Source organism: Accipiter gentilis, chromosome 9, assembly GCF_929443795.1.
Source record: "Accipiter gentilis chromosome 9, bAccGen1.1, whole genome shotgun sequence".
Classification (NCBI taxonomy): domain Eukaryota; kingdom Metazoa; phylum Chordata; class Aves; order Accipitriformes; family Accipitridae; genus Astur; species Astur gentilis.
The window spans coordinates 29176782-29197267 of record NC_064888.1 but is presented as its reverse complement, the minus strand read 5'-3'; the positions used below and the strand labels follow the sequence as shown (position 1 = coordinate 29197267).

At 43.1% G+C, this 20486-nt stretch overlaps 2 protein-coding genes across 3 annotated transcripts in view; both read left to right on the top strand.

The window, feature by feature from the left end:
• SLF2 (SMC5-SMC6 complex localization factor 2) overlaps positions 1 to 11498 on the top strand; it is a 31369-nt gene extending 19871 nt beyond the window's left edge. For both annotated transcript variants that reach the window (XM_049810625.1, XM_049810626.1), the window contains 9 exons: positions 344 to 452; positions 1648 to 1824; positions 2387 to 2484; positions 2951 to 3038; positions 3549 to 3671; positions 4473 to 4550; positions 6054 to 6140; positions 7461 to 7529; positions 8670 to 11498. In XM_049810625.1, coding sequence (XP_049666582.1) covers positions 344 to 452; positions 1648 to 1824; positions 2387 to 2484; positions 2951 to 3038; positions 3549 to 3671; positions 4473 to 4550; positions 6054 to 6140; positions 7461 to 7529; positions 8670 to 8705 — 865 coding nt within the window. In that variant the 3' untranslated portion in view covers positions 8706 to 11498. The remainder of the gene's footprint in view (positions 1 to 343; positions 453 to 1647; positions 1825 to 2386; positions 2485 to 2950; positions 3039 to 3548; positions 3672 to 4472; positions 4551 to 6053; positions 6141 to 7460; positions 7530 to 8669) is intronic.
• Positions 11499 to 14192: 2694 nt separating this feature from the next.
• SEMA4G (semaphorin 4G) overlaps positions 14193 to 20486 on the top strand; it is a 28217-nt gene continuing 21923 nt past the window's right edge. The window contains exon 1 of the mRNA XM_049810634.1: positions 14193 to 14356. The gene's annotated coding sequence lies outside the window, so the exon portion shown is untranslated. The remainder of the gene's footprint in view (positions 14357 to 20486) is intronic.

Here is a 20486-nt window from a genome sequence, read left to right as displayed (position 1 = left end):
CTATAAATTCTCAGCTCAGGTCTTCATAAGAGTACATAAACAAGAACTTCAGACAATGCCTGACAGGTAAGGATTCAGCAAACCAGAGCTTTGTCCTTTGTCCTGCACCTTCCTAATAGAGGTTTACAAGAATTGTTGCCTAAATAGCTGGGCAGAATTGTAAGTAATTGGTTACAAGTTGAGATAGGTGTGTGTGCTCTGTAACTGAGGATTGTTTTGATTTGAAGGCATTTTGAAACATGCAGAGTTTGTTGTGTTTTTTTTTCTTCAGTTTGATGCAAATAAGCCTTTGTGGGCTTTTAAATTGTTGATTTATTGCTCAGATTAGTGTCTCTTTTATTAGAAGTCAGATGCAAGAAACAGTGAGTAAACAACAGCCAAGAGAAGACCTAACCTCTGCCAATTCAGCCTTCTTCAGTCTACCAGAAAACAATTTAATCAATGTGATTAAGGTGAGAAAACTCTAGTTAGTGTGGGAGGGGGTTTTGTGGAGGGTTTGGTGGGGGTGGGGTGTGTTGTTGCTTTGTTTTGTTTTTTAGCAAAAACCCTGGTGTCTTAATCTACTCCTGGGCATGTTTTGAGAGTAGATGCTATACTGGGGTTTCTGCTGAATCGGATATTATTGCAGGCTTGTTGCAATCTCTAAAGTTTCCTGATTTCTATTAGCTTCACTCACAACTGCACAGTTCTGCTGCCTCCCTTTTCCAGCTGTGGCACTTTATCAAATGTCTCTGCTCCTTTGTGTAGAAAAAAACTATCCATTTCTGTGTTCCAGTGGAAATGGGAAGGGGAGTTGATGTTGGGTGGTATGTTTTATGCTGCTTCAGTGTGTTAGTTCAGCTCTCAGAGGTATGTGATCAGTCCCTGTGCAGCACAAGGTGAATGAGGTGGGAGCTCCTGGAAGGCAGGTAGAGCTGTGACTGACTCTGCTGTGGAAGTGAGCTGTTCCATGCACTGTGTCCTGTAAGACTGTAGGCTGAATGAGTGCTGGTCGCACCTCACAGGCTAGTTCTCTCTGATTAAAGGTTGTATGGTGAAAATACAGACTTTATAACTGATTCAAATACTTCCACAAGGAACTCTGAAATCTTCCTGACATCATTTCTTTAGAGATTTTTGACTGTAAAATCACTTAGTTCAAGAGAAAGCAGTCAGAGCATCTCCACTAGAGACGGGATACATATATCTTGATAAATGTATGTTCTCATTTACACACACATCCCATATTGTAAGTAACCCATGTGATAATGCTTGGGTGAGGAAAATATCTTGATTTACGTTTTCAGTATTACTTCTGTATTTAGAAAGTCTGTCAGTCTTTTGTTCAGTTAGATGAGGATTATTTGTGCAGTGGAGAAAGATCTTCCCTACTCCTGTAATGTCCAGGGAATATTGCCATGTTCAAAAGATGAGCCTCCAGGAGGTCTGTTAAAAAAACCAAAAAACCAAAAAACCCCAAACCAAACCAAAAAAAACCAAAAGAGTGCAGTTACTGGCAGATGGGGAGATGTTAGTACGCAGGTGTTGCAAGAACAATATATCATTTTAGGTGCATTTTAATGTGAGGGTGGAAAACTTAAGTTCTCATCACACTTTAAAATAAGCTAACCCAATTTCAGATTTTAATGCTTTTTATTTCTTTCAAAGTTTCTAGGTTTCTGTACAACAGTAATTCAAGGTGGATATACTGATCAAGAAATATTGCTGCTGCTTCTATTGCTATTTAAAATAAGCTTGGAGAAACAGTTAAAGCAAATTCCTTTGGTGGATTTTCAGTGCCTTTTCATAAAGCTTCTGATAAGTATAAAAGACTGGGATGCAAAGGTAACTTCATAAATAATTTTCTTGTACTAGATTTATGAAACTGCAACTTAATTTTCAAGAAAAACATCTGAAGTTTTAATTTTTTTTCTTGACATATCAGAAAAATACTGCTTGAAAATGTAATATGAACAAATTGGCAGTTTTGGGTTTGTGTGAGATTTAGGAGGTGGTTGGGTATACTGAGAGGGTTTTTGTCCCATAACATTATGATTGCCTGTCCTCTTCTGCAAGGGAACTGTTGTATTGAACTTAATCTTATATTTACTAAAATAGCTGTATGTTTAAAATGGCTCTCTGAAGAAATGATTGCACTAAGCTGATAAAATGTCATTAAAAGCAATCTAATCTCAACTATCCTACTATAAAATAGTATTTAGTAGACTTAACTACAGGTGCAATGTAGAAATACCTTTATGCACATCATCTCTTATTAGATCAATTCCTTTTAACGTTTATGCTCTGTATGTTTCTAGGGAGTAGATGTGTACTCCTTTGCAAATAAAACAAATGCCCACCATATCCATTCTTCAGTATGGGGACTTTTGTTGTTGTTGTTTTAAAGATGCCCGAGCTCTGCCTGGCAGTGAGTGAACTCTCCACTCATCACCATAATCTCCTGTGGCTAGTTCAGCTGGTGCCTGGCTGGATAATACGCGGACGGTAATGACACTGTAACATCAGAAATATGTAGTATCATTAACAGCTAATTTATTTGTATTCTTAACAGCTGATTTATTTGTATAAGCACAAAGTCTGATAAATGCAATAGGGAAATTTTCTTTGGGTGATTCATGTCTGCTTTTAAGTGTTAATCTGTTAGGCGTTCTATATCTTTGAAATTAATAAATTTATAATGTATCTGAGGAGAATGAATTGGATGCTCAATTTCAGGCTTGGAGGCAAGCATCTATCAGTGTTTATTTGTGCAGAAGAAAAGCTGCAATCAGATAAGGGTACTTACATTTTACTAGCCTCTTTACTAGTTTAATAGCACTGATATTGAGAAAATCCAATTTAATAGTTGTAGGCAAGTTTTTCTAGGGAAGCCATGCATAGCCTCATATACTTTGTAGAAACAGCGTGGATTTAAGAAGTTCTCTGGGAAAGAAACTTTTTTGTTTTTCAGGGAAGTAAGAAGACGTCTTAGCCTACTGATAATTTCAAAGCTTCTTAATAAAAAGCATATAGAAATACCTGATGACAGTGACAAGCAGGTACTGCATATGTGTGTTGTATTTGTATAATTTGAAAGTTTAGAAAACACGTATATTTTTTGTGTTTTATGTTTTAATACTGTAAGCCTATTTTCAGGAACCTTGCAAAATGACCAATTAGTAATTTTTAGTTTAGATTAGTATTAGAAGTATATTTGCACATGTGTGTAACCTGCATGTTCTGCAGCTTGTAAGTGCATTATTGTTTATGTGCCTAAACATTCATTTTGGACGTTGGAAAGAGGCCTACACTTCTTTCAGTCTTCCTTCTGTGTTCATGTAGAGTCACTCTTTGTTTTCCTAGGGTTCTTTTTTTTTTTATTGAGGCAACATACAAACACTTCAGTTTGTGAATAGTCAAAAATTACCCAAAGCATGAAAACTTCCATTTTAATTAAAAATCCCCTTTATGTTCTTGTCTTAGTGGACAAATAATATTGTAGTGGCACTAGGTTTCCAATTTTCTATTGCCAGTAAACCACTCCAATTTGTTAATGCTTGTATCTGTAGATGTCTCTTCTGCATCATTTTGTGGTGTACATGAAACCTTCTAATCTACTAAAGAAGATGAGAGAAGGACTGGAGCAGCAGAATGCCACTGGAGACCACCTTCATACAAAACTAGAACAGGAGGTGTATAGCTGATAGTGCTTTTTTGCATTTGTCTTTTTATGCGCCTTCTACAATTTTGAGAATTTTTATTTTAATTTCTGTTACCTAAGGACAGTTCTGTACATGGAATTGTACATACACTATTTTGTTGCTGTTCATCCGTTAAAATACTACTTGTGTTCAATTTTGGTTATAGTCATGGTGGAAGGAAAGAAGTAGCATGTGACAGAGGAAGCTGTATTAGGCTGTTTTACAAACAGGGAAATCATCAGATTTCCTGAATGGCTAAGTCACATGGATGTCTTGAGTCCTGTCTTCTGTAATCAGAAGGCCATCCTCCCTCCCTTCTGATGTAATCAGTGGAAACTGTTTGAGGCTGAGCCAGACCTTCACCTGCAGGCTTCAGAAAGAGATTTATGAATCTTTTCTCAAAAGCAAGTATTAGAAAGATGTTGTATTTCCATCCATCCAAAAATTGAATATTGGTTTGAGGCTATCATGGAGATCTCTTAGTAAGTATTTTGACCTTGCTTTTGACCTTGATGTAGATGATAGGGAAAATAAAACCAACTGCTGAATTTAATTTTCAGTAATTAAAACTACAGAAAGTTTTGTAGGTTACTTAGGTAACTTAAACCAGTGTTTTAAAATGTTTCTAATATATGAATGTAGTGTTTCAAATTAGTTATTTAGGCAAATGTGTAGACATACTTGTCCATTGATCTGGCCATTAGAGGAATCATTCCAGAAAGCAAAGATAGTGCTGTATCTAGATGTGAAGAGTTATGATTGACTACTAAAGCTCTTTGAATTTCTCTCCAGGCATACTACCTAATCTACATCCTCCTTCATCTAGTCAATGAAGCTAGTTTCTTTGATGTTGTAAATTCTAATCAAAGGGTGAGTAACTTCAGTGGCTAGATCTTTAGATTTTAAAAGACTATTTATCATGCACGCTTGGTCTATTTTTGTAAGGGTGTCATGTGATGGAAGATCACCAGTGGATAATAGCACTGGGGGAAACTTTTGTTCTGGGGCAAAGTAAATGCAGAAGAGCTTTCTCTGCATTTCTGCAGATGGAACTACCTCAAAACATAATGCTGTGGATCAGCAGACATTTATTTTGTTAATCTTTCTCAGAAAGTAACAGGAGACTAACTCAACACAGAAATTCTAAGAAGTTCAATGAGCCTATGAACTCTTGAAGTAAGGCTGACATTTTTCAGTCTAGAAGAAAACCACTTTGAAAACACCCAGTAAAATATGTTCAAACACATCACAGTTTTCTGTGCTGGAGTGCAGCCATGCAGCAAGTGAAAGCTAGGACCGTATCTCTTCTGTTCTCTGTAGTGATAGTTCCTTTGTGCCATGTGATGTGAACATCTGTTAAGTAATACCTTCTGCTTAGCCTTTCAGTAATCCTATTCAGATTTCTGTGATCATTTGCTGCAAGGTGTTTGCGTATACCTTCTGCCCCATGGAATCACTGTTGGCTTTTAAGAAATCTGTCATGAACTGTTTGAGAGAAGTAAAGCAGTAATGTTTGGTTACACTTCAGGGCTTAAGTGTCTCAGTTTCCTACTCGATGCAAAAAGATAATCACAGAGTATAATCTGAAACAAAACTGTATGTGGTAAAGAAAATAATTATATTGTGATGATCTTTTGGGACTTGTTTTTTACAACTGCCTTCATGAAGATTTGTGGAGAACTTGATCTTTTTTTATATATTTTTTTAATGTATCTGTATTTCTTCATGAAGAAAGAGTCCATTATTCACTGACCTGTTAGCCATCAAGTGGCAAGAGGGGTGTGGCTGAATATTGTGCAGGCTAGACAATCAATATAACCATTTCTGGTCCTCTTCCAGTTAGATTGGGTAAATTGTCATGGCCTTGAGACACCAGCAAATGTTTGTGAGTAGAATTTCAGCATGTCTCACCTGTTCTGCAGAGCAGAGCCTCTTTGCAGCTGTTTAGTGAGGGATTGCAAACAGGAATTTTATGAAGAAATTCACAGAATGTGGAAGATATTGGGAGCCATTATGAAGAGATTATGAAGTTGCAAAACTGCTTTATTAAAGTAATCAGAAATTTAGAGAGAATTAAAAGATCAGTGCATAAACCTTGGATATGTTTTACCTGCTCAGCCAATTCCTACAAAAGAAAATTACCTGAGTCATCCTTGAAACTACTTTTTAAAGCTCTTAGACCTGGTTTACCAGGTGCATACAAACAACTGATAGAGGATCTTATGTTCTTTCTTTTCCCCCCTCCTTACTGTATGTTTCTAAGAAAAATTCAAACTGAAGCATATAATTTTTAAATTGAAATAATATTTGAAGAAAGCTTTTGGTTTTGACATTCGAGGATTTAAATAGCTGTACACTTTTGTCTTTATTTAGCAACACTTACTGAAGCTTTGCAGTGCCTTAGATAAGCACATAAAATGTGATATTAGGGAAGATGCAAGGCTGTTTTATCGAACTAAGGTAAGGCATATAAGTTTGGGGGTTTTTGTTTGTTCTGGGGTGGTTTCTCTGTCTGCATCATGTCTTTGCAAGTACATAAGTATATGCTCATTCTAATGCACTGAAAATACTCTTTTTGCTAACAACAGGACTCTTAACAACTGTAAAATGCGAGCTTGCCTGCCTTTTAGCCAGGCAACCCACAGAGTTGCTCTATTTCTTTTCCTGGCAGTTGTTGATAGTTGACTCAACTTTTTAAGAGCAGGGCTACCTGCAGGGCAGGATACAGAGGACTGAAAAACCAGCCTATCTTGCATGTGTCTCTGTTTTATTTTCAAATTAATGAGTTAGTTAAAAATGTTGTGGATTTAAGCCGACTGCGTGTGCTATAGCATCAAGCTTGGATAATTGCCTTTCATTTGCATTGTGGTGCGGGGCTTACTAATGATAGTCCTAATTTTGTGACTTTAATGCTTTGCATGCTGTCGTAGCAAGCCACATCAGATCAGTGATGATAAAGTGACCAACCCCAGCTTTGAAAAGCCTTGGCTTCTTCAGCTTTAAATCAAACTTTTGCAGTTGTGTGCATCCTTAGCTCTCGAAGATTTTTCTTTTTTTTTATTCAGCCAGATTAGTAGAGCGTGGATCCTTTTAACAAGTTAATTGCTCTTGCCTTGAATTTTTGTATCTCGGGTCACACTCACTTTTGTTTCTATTGCCCTTGCACTGAGAGGGGAAAATCTTACTCTGTTTTTCCCCCCTCACTTTATTTGTGTGATAGTACAGTAACTGCCAGAGGATGCCACTGTGCTGGGTTTTAACACAGCATATGAAGCAAATCTCTGTTCTGAATGGCTTGGATTAAACACCTGCATGTGATTGGTTATGAAAAAAGCACAGTTTTATGAATAAAGAATTCATTTCAGAAGCAGACAGTGCTGCATAGTTGGCTTTTGTGACTGCAGTTGCAGGCAACTTTTCTAGGTACAATCAGACTTGTGTAACAAACCTAACTCACCCGAAGGATGAGGTGGGTGTTTGGGAGGCCAGAGGCTTGTATGGTGATTCCAAACATTTAACATGGGCAGTCAAGTGCCTGTAAAATGTTTGTGTAGAGTACATGACTTTGAATTCAGAGTCCCAAATTACAGGGATCTGGTTGGAGTTGAAGTGGTGATACTTTGTGCCAGCTGTAAAATTGTTCCCTATCAGTAAACCTTGGGTGTTGGGTTATCTGGGGTTTTATGGGTTTTGGAGGGGTGGGAGGGTGGAGACAGGGGCTATGATTTTGTTGGGGTTTTTTTAACATAAATGGCTAAACTAATCAATCTGAGTTTGCAGGTAAAAGACTTAGTTGCTAGGATATATGGCAAATGGCAAGATTCGATACAAACCACTCGGCCTACTCAGGTACTGTAATGAAACCTTCTCTCTTTTTCATATTGCAGGGTGCATTTAACTCATTTTTTTAGCATTTGAAAACAGCATATTCTTTTAAAGAGATTTTTTTTCTTCATAAATGGCATGGCTGTGGAATACACTTAGATGTATTAGAATGGATTTTAATTAAAATTCTTACTTTGCTGGCTTCAGTAAAACCAAGATTTCATCTTTATCTTTAAAAGCGCTGCTTTTGTAAATGGCTTGCATAATACACTAAAATATTAGTACTGAGTCAAGTCACAGGGCCTGACTCTGATTATAGTTATTACCAGATGCTTTGAAAAGGACCATGGGGCAGGAATGCAGTGATGCACTTCCTGCCATGGTCTGGCAGTGTGTGACTTCGAGACTGCTTGAGTCCAAGGTTCTATCCACATATGTTTAACGGCTCTTGATAACTCCTCCCCCTTTGAATGTGTAGAATTTCATGCAATGATTAGGGAAAGCCTTTCATGCTCGTAGTAAATAATGTCATAATTAGTCTCTCGGTAATATTTCCCTTCATGATACCTAGCTGGCCTTGGTGGAACAGGTGGATAATTTCTACTGATACCCAGAGTTCAGAGCTGTTTCTTTCAGTCTAGGGTTGTAAGGTTTCTTTTGTAATGAGATCAGACCAACTGTTTGAGTCCTGTCTTGGAATATAAAGCTACCTGTCTTGGAAAAGCTTGTCTTTCCAGTAACGTAGTGTATCACTTACATAAAATTTAAATTATACATACATGCTTAGTATCGATTTGAGTTAAAAATTGTGTAATCAACCATTTGTCTGTAAAGACTACTATTCGCTCCCAGCAGTGTGCAAAAAAGACATCGTTTGTAGTACGTGTGACATTTCTTGTTATAGAGGGGGAAGGGAATTGGACAGTAACACATGGCTGCAGAAGCTACTTAGCAATTGGAAGTTGGTAGTGATGCTGCTCTTTCAGAGTTGTTTTTTCAGAGATATTTGGTGTTGATTCACATATGGAGAAACTGGCAAGTGTTTCAGAAAAAAATTCTAGGGACTTGCCACTCATTGTTGTGATCTCAAGCTAAGCACTTGCCTACTCTACTCTTCTATCATTGGTTTTCTGACTTGTTTACTACTTTGCTTTTACTCTTCAGGGAAAACTGCATGACTTCTGGGAGCCAGATTCATGAAATCTTGCCTAGTTCAGGGAAAATAACAGAAAACCTCTGAAACCAAGGAAGATGTAGAATGAATGGAGCTTCACCTTGGTTGGAATAGAAGACATCAGTCACACGAGTTAAAACTTGAGCTTCATTCAAGCAAATACTAGAAACACAAGGATCTAATTTGATTAACGTTGCTTTTACTACAAATACACTACTTCTGAAAAATTGAAGTGGGTAAACTGATAAAAACCCGGCTATTTCTATAGCCCTGTCTGAATTGGCTAGAAATACTTTATCATATTGAAAGCTGAGGGAAGTTTTCTTGTTTCCATTGTTAATCACAAGACATATTTGAAAACTGTATGTGTTCGTTTCCTTACCAGCACACACCTGCAAGCATTGCTTTAGGGTGGCTGGGAAAGAACTGCCCTGTGACATGGAATGTGAGTTCAGAGACAGTGTTAGACCTCCTCTATTGTGAACAGGTGAGGAAGTGGCTCAGAACGGGGCTGAACAACAGAATTGCCTGCACAAGTTAATCTGCAAAGCAAAATTGGTATGACCATCCAATGTCTCTAAAAATTACAAAATACAGCAGTTGCATGTGAACAAGTGGATGCTCTCATGTCCAGTTCAGGGTGGAAACAGAGCTTAAGAGTGGTTGTGCCCAAAGAAGTTAAGTGGATGCTTCTTTGCTCTGTGGTTGTGTTTTATCAAATAACAAAAAGGAATTTGTTATTACAGTGATGCATTCATTTTAGCTTAACTTCCTCATCTTCAGGCATTAATTTATTTATGCAGTGAATGTGACTGCACAGGAAGTGTTTTTATAGAACCAAGTTATAAATGAGATCTTATTAACCCAGTAGTATTGTTGTACTGATCTTTAAGAAACAATGTATCTATATTTGTTGTCTGGCCTCAGAACTTTCTCTAAATGGAGAAAATACTAATCCTGAAATATCAGCTCAGTGGAGATTTGAGGAGATGAGCATTTGGCCCACCTATGTAAAAACTGAGAAAGCCTGAATTCCTTTGTGTGAAGTCTTGCCACACACAATATGTGCTCAAAGCTCCAAGGGTTGTTTGTTAAATAATCAAAGGAAAAATGTGATCATCTTTTGTGTTCTCTGTGCAGTCATTTAAATCTTACACTGTGGTTTGTCTGTAGGATATGAAGAGAAAGTTAGGGTATTGGGTAGAAGCACCAACTGGGATTCCCTTAACAAGTGAGATTTTTAATAACATGTCCATTTTATAATACTGTTTCCTTTTAATTTTTGTAGATTATCCTGTCTTGTATGATAAATTCCGTACAACTTTCCAACATGAGAATGTAAAATAAGGCTCAAACCCCTGCCCCAATCAAAAAAACCAGTAAACACCCTTCAAATTTAAGTATGTGTATTACATATAAAGGAACTGCTAGAGAATGGACACATGTCTTACAGGGAAGGTATTTTATTTGCAAATTCCTGTTAAATGTTTTGTCTTTCATTTCAAGTGTTAGACAGTTAGCCTAAGACTGCAGCATCTCTGTGCCCTTCACAGGATAATCGGCTTATCTTTGTTCAAACAAAAGTTATGCTCGTGGCATTGTTCAGGGGAGAAAAAAAAAAAAAAAAGAAAATCCCTTTTTTTAATCTCAACGTGTTATTAAAGAATTGGAAGAATCTACCTCAAATGGGTATCTTTGGCAATAGAACTGCTTTAGGCTAAAAAAAAAAAAAAAAAAATTAAAAAAAATGTGGCGTTACATAGGTATGGCAATGCCATCCTTTGTGCTGCCTGTCTTTGATAGTGTTTGATACAACCTTCCCTCTGGTAGCAGTTGCTTACTGTGTTGAATATATTGTATGTTAATTTTATTAATGTTTATATTTTTTCTCACTGTTGTATAAAGTTAAAAAAAATTGCAGAATATGTTTATGGTATGTAATGTGTATATATTTTCTTACTATGTAAAGTTGAAGTTGCTGTCCTGTATATTTTGGAGAAGGAAAGGGGAGGGGTTTAGACAGCTTTTGTACTGCAGTTCAAAACACATTGAAACTGCTGAGGTTTTTTTCCAGATTAAATAACCACTTTGATACTTACTGCTATTTAATAGAACAATGAAAAAATAAAACAAGACATGCTTTTCTAATTAAATGTCCCTGGACAAAATGGGCATGCCTCAGCTCTGTTTCACAAAAAAAGGGCTGTGGGTCTTATTTTGGTCTTACAGCACATGTTGTAATTCTTAGGTTCACAGCTGATTAGCTTACTATAAATGGAGAAAGTCTTGAAATCATTCTTAGCTCAGCCAGTCCTGTGTATTCGTGCTTAATGCCTGTGTATACATTCTGACGTTTTCCCTCTCTCTCCCCCTCCTGCTTTGTCTGGACTTTTCTTCCATCTGTTTTGTAGCTGAGTAGTAATTCCCCAGTTGCTTAAGTCTAGACGTGGGTTGAATTGGAGCTCATCAGTATCCTTACAGAGATGAACCCAAAGCATCGCTGCAGTCTTTACAAGGGACTGCTGAGCTGAGCACTGCTTCAGGACTCCTGGAAATGAAATAGCAAACCTGCTGCTGTTGTGTTTTGCCAACTCATTTTCTGGCCCCCAGCCAGAAGTTATGTGCATTGGAAAAGGCTGTTTGCACGGTAAATGTCTTAACTGCTTTGGGTGTCTTCAGATAAGCATTTTGCACTGAGGTTTATCTTTTGATATTATGTTGGCTGTATTAAGAGCTATGTTATCTCATTTCGTGTGAAATTAGGTGCACTTTATTGCAGTAATCACAGACAAAAAATTAAAGGCTGACTATAAAATATACATTTGTGGCTCTTTGTTTTTTAAATTTTCTGACAAGCCTCTCTATGGCTTCAACTTAAAGCTAGAAGCTTTTTTTAAGAAACCTGCCAGAGAAACTATTTGCACATCTCATATTTTCACCGTTCTGTTGTGGAACTTGGTAATGGATGGGGATTTCAGAAGTGATTAATGACTTGCAGGTAGGTCTGGCTGAAGGTCAGTCGGACATGTGTGCTTCATTGATGCAGTGGCTGCAGGAACTCTCTGAAGTCCCCAAAGCTGATACTTGAGTTGATAATATCTTTGGGAAAAGCAGATGACTGGAACAAACATGTGAAGTGCACTATTATTGCTGGCAGAACAGCTGGTGAGATTGCTACCTCTGAAGTCCTATCATATGGCATTTCAGTGTGGAAGACCTTTTTTTAATAACGAGGGATGGATACTGCGGTGCTAATTTTCTGAGCAGAGGCAAGCCAGGTCTGTATCCATCAAAGGTGCCTGTGCTTAGCATCCTCTAGCAGCCAGCGCTGGGTCTCAGCGATGGCCTAGCCCAGGGGTGGACACTAGGCACATGGGCTGCGAGAGAGACTACGCTGTCTCTTGGGAGATTCAAGCAAGTACTTCTGGGTAGTTGGGTACAAAGAGGATTCTTCTGCTGACCCTGTTGCTAGCAAGAATACTTCAAGCCACAGTATTAACACTGGTCTTGCATGTTTGTTTTTTCTTCTTTCCCAGGAGAACTGTCTGTATAGGATAGTATCCCTGGCTTGGGTTTGTGGTTTGGTTTGTTGGTTGTTTGGTTTGGTTTTCCTTCCACTGGCTTCTAGAGTTTGTGTGACTTTCTATTCCACTGGAAGGGGCAAGTCAGAAAGGGTGCTGCTGCAGATGACCTTCCTAATTCTTCTGGGGGCTCATTCCTTGGGCTTATGAGCTCTTGAGAAACTTCTTCTTGCCCAAGGTTCCCCCAGTGGGGAACAACCTACTGTACCACAGGGGCAGCTGTTGGCACCGACATCTTGGTGCTTGTTTCTATATCCTGAAAAAGAGAAAAGGCTCTCGGGACTGGCTGGTGTGGGTGGGAGAAGAGGCTTGATGAGCTTGTAGGAGCCTAGGCAGCTGCTGTGGGATCCTCCCTTGGAGCTCCAAAGGAGCTGCCCAGAGAGGTCAGACAAGCATTAGTGGATTTAGCTCATTCCTTGTGGTTTAAGTTATCAGAATGCTTTTAATTTCAAATTGCCATTTTCCCATCTTCCCTCCCCCTCCCCACCCACCCACCCCCCACCCCCCACCCCCCCCCCCGGGCTGTGAAATACTGAGATGTTTTGCCTTGTGGATGTTTTGCCAGCTTTACTGGTGGGGCCCCTTCTTATCTAGTGTTGAAAAGGGCTTTCAGTGCTGGGGAACTGTGTGGGCTGCTCATGGGGAGGATCCTAGAGAAAGTAAATTCCTCAAAGGGCTTCTCCTTGCAGAGGTGCTTTTAGTGTTGCCTGGCTGCTGCTTTTTTCAGCCAGCACTTCCTCACCTTTGCAGTAAGGAATTTGAAAGGGAATATTTTACCTGGTATCAAAAGTAGGGCTGGGTGCTGAGAGAAGAACAACATTCGCATCTTCCCATCTTGATATTTTGGTCCGAATGCTGAAAGCTGGTCACCATGCTTGCAGGCTGCTGGTTAAGATGTGTTTTCAGATGACTTACTTTTAAGTGGCATTCGGATATGTACTTTTTTGAATGCCTCCCCTGTCTCTGTGGTGAGCTGCTGCTAATGTTTCATCTCCAGCTTCCCTGCCACCTCCCAGTTCCCTATAGGGAGTTCATAGGGGAGGGGATGGAAACTCACCTGGAATTGTTCCCTTCATTGTCATCAAAGTGTCTTTGCCATCAGCCTGGGGGGAGACCTAAAGCTTTTCAAGGCAGGTTTGGCCTGTATGGTGTGTAGGGGAGGGCTCCTGGCCACAGGATACAGGGCCGTTCTCACGCACCCTTCTCCCAGTGCTTCCCTTTGGGTTTGCATTCACCACTGCAGCTCCCTGAAGCCCGGCGAGCGATGCTCCTTCCTTTTTGCAGAGGAAAGCAGGAAGGGTAAATAGATTTTTTTTTTGCTGCTTTTGTGCTACTGGGCGAGCATCCTTCATCCGAGCAGTGAGTGCTGTGAGCTGGGGCTCAGTTTGCAGGCTCCGTGGCTTTGGTTCTGGGTCTCAGGCTCTCTTCTCTCAAAGCCTGCTTGGAGATGAAAGTTCTGGCTCTCAGAGCGCAGGCAGGAGCAGGGGGGTCCCTTTCCTTTCCAGGCTCGCCACCAGGCTGCGGCTGGAGTAAAAATAATAGCTTAAAGCTGCCAGGCTTGGTGGTGGGGAGAGGATGGCTAGGTATTAAGTTTCATGCTTTATTCACGCTGCGGGCTTTTATAAAGGCAGTGTAAATCATGCAGGGTGGCCATGGGCTCTTCAGACAGCATCATTCAGGCTCTCAGACACATTGATCTGCGTGCTAGAAACTGAACCTGTCCCCTTTGCCTTAACCCAAGCCGTGGGGAGAGGCCTGGCAGATGAGGATGCTGAGATGCTGCTCTGCATATCAGCTCTCCAAGTTTGTGGAGCGCTGCCTGCCTCCCCTGTGTACTAACCTATTTTTATTTTATTTTTTTCATTATTTTGGGCTCCAGCATTGTTATGGTAAGGCTTGCACAGCACAATGTGTTTTTCCCTCCGTTGATTTTCTCTTATTAGCCCATTTTTCCTCTTGCCCTCATTCTGTTTTTCCCTGCAGTACATGAACGCCGTTTGCTGAGAAACTGTGTCAGCCTTCCTCATAATTAAGAGTCTGGCAGGAGCCAGCGCGACAGTCATTTTGGAGATGACGCTTCCAGTTTGGAGCTGACAGTAAGCTGGGGTGCTGTGGCAGGGGCTCGGCACTGGGGATGCAGGGATGTTCTCTGGCTGACCGGGGCAGGGGGACCCACGAGGAGCCCAGCGCAGGAGCAGTGAGTATGCTGGGTGCATCTCAGCTGGGGTATTTAAACTGTGTTCTCCTGAAAAGCAGCTCCAGGAATGGTTAAATTCTAGGTTTTATCACAGGTTTAGCCCTTTGGGAGGGAATCTGCATGTGTGTGTATAGGACAGGAAAAAATTGCAGTGGCCTTAAGTCGGCTGCATCTCTCCATCTTGGAAATAGTTGTAATGTCGGAAAGCAAGATTGAGAGCTTGACAATCAAATGGCCTAAAAAAGGGTAAATACAAGTTATTCAATGGTGCTCTGTAATTTGGTTTCAGACTCCGTAGTTCTTTTATTAGAAGGAAGGCTCAAAGCCAACAAAAGGAGACAGGAGCTGGGGATCTGCTTGCCTCAGGATGTTGTGGATGCTAAAAGCTTAGAGGTTCAAAGAGCATTTTGCAGCAGAAAAATCCATCAGGGTCTATGAAATCAAAGCAGCCATCCCTGGCTGAGAAAGCTTGAGGCTGCTGATCCCTGGAGGGTGGAGTGTGTGCTGGGGAGAGACCCCAGGCATCTCTCCTGCTCCTCTACCTCCTGCAGGATGCTAGGATTTTGGACCAGCGTGGTGGGCTGCCTGTGTGCTTTACGTGAATGGCTGTGGGATTTCATGTCATGTCATCTCACAGTTTCCAAACTGTCTGTCATGTCCACGATAGCACGTCTCCTTTCAGTCCTGAGACAGAGGTTGCTGTTGAAGGTGCTGCCAGCCATTGCTCTGAAGGAGCCTAGCAAGATGTATATGGGATCAAATGTCTCATGTGGCTGAAGAAAACCCAGTGACTTTTTTTGATCTTTCTAATGACACTGCAAGCAAGACTAGGAAAACAAGTCGTGTGGTTCAGGAGCTCCAGTAGAACGCAATAACACCCAACCAACCACACGCCAAAGGTGACCTCCTTCCTCTCCCCTCCCACCCCATCCATAGATGTTTTCAGCTAGGGAGAAGTAAAAACAAGAGCAGCTGAGGAGATTTTTTAAAAAATCCTTCCCCTGTGGTACTTTCGTAACAGAATTCAGCATTTTCCCTCTAGTTGCTGTGTCAGATTTGCCTCTTGGGGGCAACCTCACCCCGCTCCAGCTGGGAGCGTGGCTTCTGTCATTGCAAAGACAAGAGGGAGTTAGTTCATCGTGCTTGGGAGATGATGACTCACTGCACATCTCTCACTGCCTTTGCATTATCAGATCATTTTTGGCAATCGAGGTCATTATTTGCTGAAAGGATTTAAGGAAAGCCGTCGAGGCTGACTGTTCGCGGCTTTTCAGAAATGATGCGATCGGTTCTTGAAGGTCCCTTTCCAGGCTTGGAGTCCTTCAAAGTTTTTCCTGCCCTGCTGTCCTTCACAGAGAGGAGGGTGGCATGGAAGGACATGTGTTTTGCAGCTCTGGTTTAATGGATGGAACATAAATCTGTGCGAGGCAGATTTACAGCGATGTCCCTGGTCTTCTTTTGCCTGGGATCTCTTGGACTATTACTAAGCCTATCGGCACTGCAGTTGCTCTGACTTGTATATAGGGGAGAGAGAAACTTACTGCTCCAGCTCCGTTTTAGCCCTGTGTTCCTGAGCAGGCACCTCATACAAACCCCATCCATAAATAACCATTTGCATTTATTGAAAGGACATTGAGGTATGCGGTGGAATAAAGGGAGTATTATTCATGCTTCGTGCTGTGGTTCCTAATGGTACTTTACATGCTGATACGACCTACAAAGCTTGTTGTTTTGTGCCTGCAGTGCTCTGATGTTGTTCTTACCCCGAGGGTCAGAAATGACAAGAATAAACGATCATGACGGGTGTCTTGCAAATCTCCACTCCCTCGCCTTGGAAGTGTCCTTGCAAGGGAGCAGCTCGGTGACATTGCTGGCGCAGGCAGAGGGGGAGGCAGCGTGCTTGTCCGGCCGCGGGAGGCGAACGGGGCGGCCTTCATGTGAGAAGCGAGAGGAGATCGATTTATCCTTACTCCTGTTTCACCTTCTCCCTGAAGCACAGGGATGCAGCTGGGGCTGGGTAGGGGGGTTGGCCCAAGCCCAAGACACGCAGGAACCCCCCTGGGAAAATACCGGTGGAGGAGGCTGGAGGGAGCAGGGTTAACCACAGACCCTAAAGAGTAGGGACTACTCAAAACAGGGGTGCAGGACGCTGCAGCTTGTTTCTGCCCGATGAAGGACTGAGTCAGCCCTGCTGGGACAGCAGCTCCTGGCTCCAGCCAGCCTGGGCACTCGGACGGCAGTGACGGCGCAGCTCATTAACCCAGCCCTCCGGCCCTCGCTCTGCTGGCCTTGACACTGTCTTTCTTAATAGCTCCCTCGCCTTCTTTCTTTTTTTTTTTTTTTTTTAATAAAGGTGAATTAGCTATATGGATATGCAGGAACATGAATCAAAGGAATTCAGCTGACTCTCAAACGTACCGTTTGTACAGAGATGTGCTAAAGCACCAGGATGTGATGGATGCAGCCTGCTCAGAAAACACCCGAGGACAAAAAGTGCTTGTAAGGCATCTCACCACAGCTTCCCAAAATCTGATTACATGGGGGGGGGGGGGGTAAAAAAAAAATAATCAAGTTTTGGAATACATTAATTCAGTTGAACAGTCAGGGAGAAGAAGGTGCTAGCAAGAAGCAAATCAATTCCCGAAGGCTGCAGAGAAATTTCACTGACTTGGAGCTTCAGAGCAAGGTTGGCTACACTTAGAAGAGTTATGTTTCACCTGAAATATTTAACACTGGGCATTTGAAATGCTCTGTGTATCTAAAGAGCCCACCAAAACTCTGCTTACAAGGAGATTTTAGAGGAACCTTGGGCTCATGCCATGCTTTCAATGGGTTAACCCAGAAGTTTGGGTTCTTAAAAAAAAAAAAAAAAAGGAAAGAAAAACATGGGAAGGGTAAGACTCTGGTGTCTGTCAAAGGGAAGCAAAAATTACCATGTAATGAATGCCGGGCTGCTTTTGGGACATGTGCTGATAGATCTGTTGTTAGGAGGGAGATGTTTCCATGGCAAAACCATCATCCTAAATAGCACTGTAACTCAGCAGAGATGTGGCGGTGGCCCCAGGGACCATCATCCTGGTCCATTCAAGCATCCTTCCAGGAAAGGTGGGAGTGCGAGGCAGGGGCGATCAGGGCAGCTCGCAGTGATGCTCTCTGTGCCACTGCCGCAGCACCAGGGCTCTGCCGGCAAGGCTGTCGGCTCAGCGTTTTTCAGTCCTTTCCGACTTTAAAAGAAAACTACAACAAAAGGCAAGCTTGAAATAGCTCATTTTATCTCAGCAGACAAATAACTTGCTTTGAGCATCATTGTCACTCAGGCTAAATTACTTTTAGATGTTTTAAATGACCGGGTAACATTTTTCAGCTGTTCATTCTGCGGCACCCTGCTAGGGGACAGTCCATCTGTAAAGACCAAGGACTCGGATATCGTGGTTGTTCTTCCTGACATTCATGTGGCTTTATTATTTGATATGTCATTCCCTGAGGTAGAGATTTTTTCAGCTAAATTTACAGCTACAAGCTCTTTTCTTTGCATAGGGGGATCTGTTTCCAAATGGGGCTGGGAGGCTTGCTATGTGTAGAGCAGCAGGAGGTCAGGGATGCAGAGGAGAAACTTTGGCAGATTGAAGGTGACAGTCCAAATCCTATCTGTGCTAAGGTTGACGTTATCATAGGGCTGGAGCGATTTTAACCCATCATTTGTTACCCCTACCTTTCATTTCACTTGTAATGCATGGCACGAAGAGCTGTGACTTGCAAAACGATCCCAATGGGGACACGGCTTGCGACATCAGCAACGCAGGTCTCCCAAATCCCTCTTTCCAAGGCAGGCACAGCTTTCACGTGCATTCCCAAAGGCAGCTTTTAAGCCACTTGCCTTCACCATCTCTGGGTTTTGCAGTGCTTCTAGGAGATGTATTTTTAAATCCAAGCTCATAAATTTTGGAAGCTACTCTCCTTCCCCCACCCCCTCGCCCCTATCAAAGTGTCAGAGCTGAAGAAAAACTGTGAGAGTGATGGATGCGCCTGGCTCTGCTTGCCAGTGCTCTGCCTGTGTGCGGGAGGTTATTTACTGCGCTGCTCGGGTTGTTTCTTCTTCGGTGGCAGTGATGGCAGGGTTGGGGTTCGGTGCATGGGAAGGAGAGGCAGGCTGCCCGCGGGTCAGCTGAGCTTTGGGCTGGAGCAGGCAGGGCTGGGGAGAGGTTGCTTGGGCACGGGGGCCAGATGGCTAAAAGGTGAAGCCATGGAGACATGGATCCTGGCTGGCAGCTTGGCCCAGAGGGTGGATGCCAGGGACCATGATACCCTCCTGGCTTTACCTCTAGGGGTGTGTGGGTTAGCTCACCCCAAAGGGCAGCTCCTAAAAGCCACTGGTGTTGTTCCAGGCCCTGTGCAACTCCAGGGTCGTGTGTTGCTGCTCTTAGCAGTGTGTGGCAGGGACCCAATCTGCCACACAGTGGGCTGTGCCCCAGGCACAGAAACAGAGACCCCTGTGGTCCCTGGCCAGGCTGGAGCCCACCTGCTTTTACTGGGAGCAGTTGGGATGATGGGCAGAGGGGTTGCTGGTGTCCTGGGGCTGGAGCTGTGGGCTCTGCCCCTTCCCTGCCTGCAGCCACCTCGGACCTCCTCTTGCCCCGGAGCCAGAATGAGACCCCACGTCAAGCCCTGAAATGCCACCCTTGCCTCTCCCATGGGATTCCCATCAGCTGCTGGTGTTTGCCCCCCGTGCTGCAGGAGCATCCTGAAGCAGCCCTGCCCGGTTGAAAGGCAGGTCGGTAGCCTGCCATCCTGCAGTCTCGCCAGCCCTTCCCCGCAGGTGCGCTGCCGACAGATCCCAAGCCAGGGAGATGATTTCCACCAGCTCGGAGAGGTTTGTAGACGAGCAAACCAAACCCCACTGGCTCCCCATTCAAGCGCCTGTCCTCTGTGAACTCCCGCGCGTCTCTCGCAGCCGGGCTTGTGGGAACAGATTGGAGGCTGCTGTGACTCAGCTGCTTCTCCCCTGAGAAAATCCACGCTGGCACCACGCTCAGCTCTGCGGCTGGGGCTGCCGGCACCTGGCAGCCTTCATCAACAAATGGCCTTGGGCAAAACATCCCAATTTCCACCGACAAACACTTATAGGGGAGAAATCCAGCATCTGATCTTGTGGGAAGTTGGGGCAGCAACTCTGCTGCTCTACTGAGCTGGGGGGAAAAGTCCCCTCTCTACCCAAAACCGAGCACTGGGCTGGAGCGGCTGCAGCACGGGCTGGCTGTTCGGCTGCCTTCTGGCCTGTCCCTGCCTTTTTCTAGCTCGTTATAACTTTCTCAGACAAATTCTTCTGTGATTGTAATTTTCCTTGCTGGCGCTCAGCCTGAAGAAACAGTGGTTTGGAAAGTTTGCTCAATGACTCGAAGGGAAGAGGCTCCCGTGCCTTTCATGCCCTGTGCCCGCTGGAATATTTTTTTTTCCCCGGGGCTAATCTGCGGAGCATCACGCTTGGCTTGACGAGTTCATGACGCTCTCAAGAAACAAAGCCAAGCCTGGTGAGTGTGCACTCAGCTGCTGGGAAGCCCCAAGTGCCGCTGCCGGGCTCCAGGCATTGCTGGCAGGTCTTTTCTGCTTCTCTGCTTCATGCAGTGCTGCTGGCTGGGATCCTGGTCAGGCTGGTCCTGCGGTGGGCAGAGGGGAGAGCCAAGATGGCAGATTCTGGAGCAGTGAGACCAACCCCATGGTGTGGGGCTGGTGTGCTCCCCGCTGGGCTTTTCTTCCATAGAGGCAGGCAAAGCAGTGATGCCGGACTCGCCGTGTAGTTGAGGGATGGAGGGGCGCGGAGAAAGGCTGGTTTGCTCGTTGTTGCTTTCTCATGTCAAAAGGGAAAGGTACTCGGTTTTCCACGCGTGGTTTTGATGTTATAACGCCTCTTGTCACGGTGCGGGCTGGCATGGCTTTAGCATGAGTTTCACAACTCTTTTGCGGGTTTCATAAATCCCCAGCTGCTGGAGTGCTGTGATTTTGTAACGCCCAGCTGGCCTTCAAACATGTCT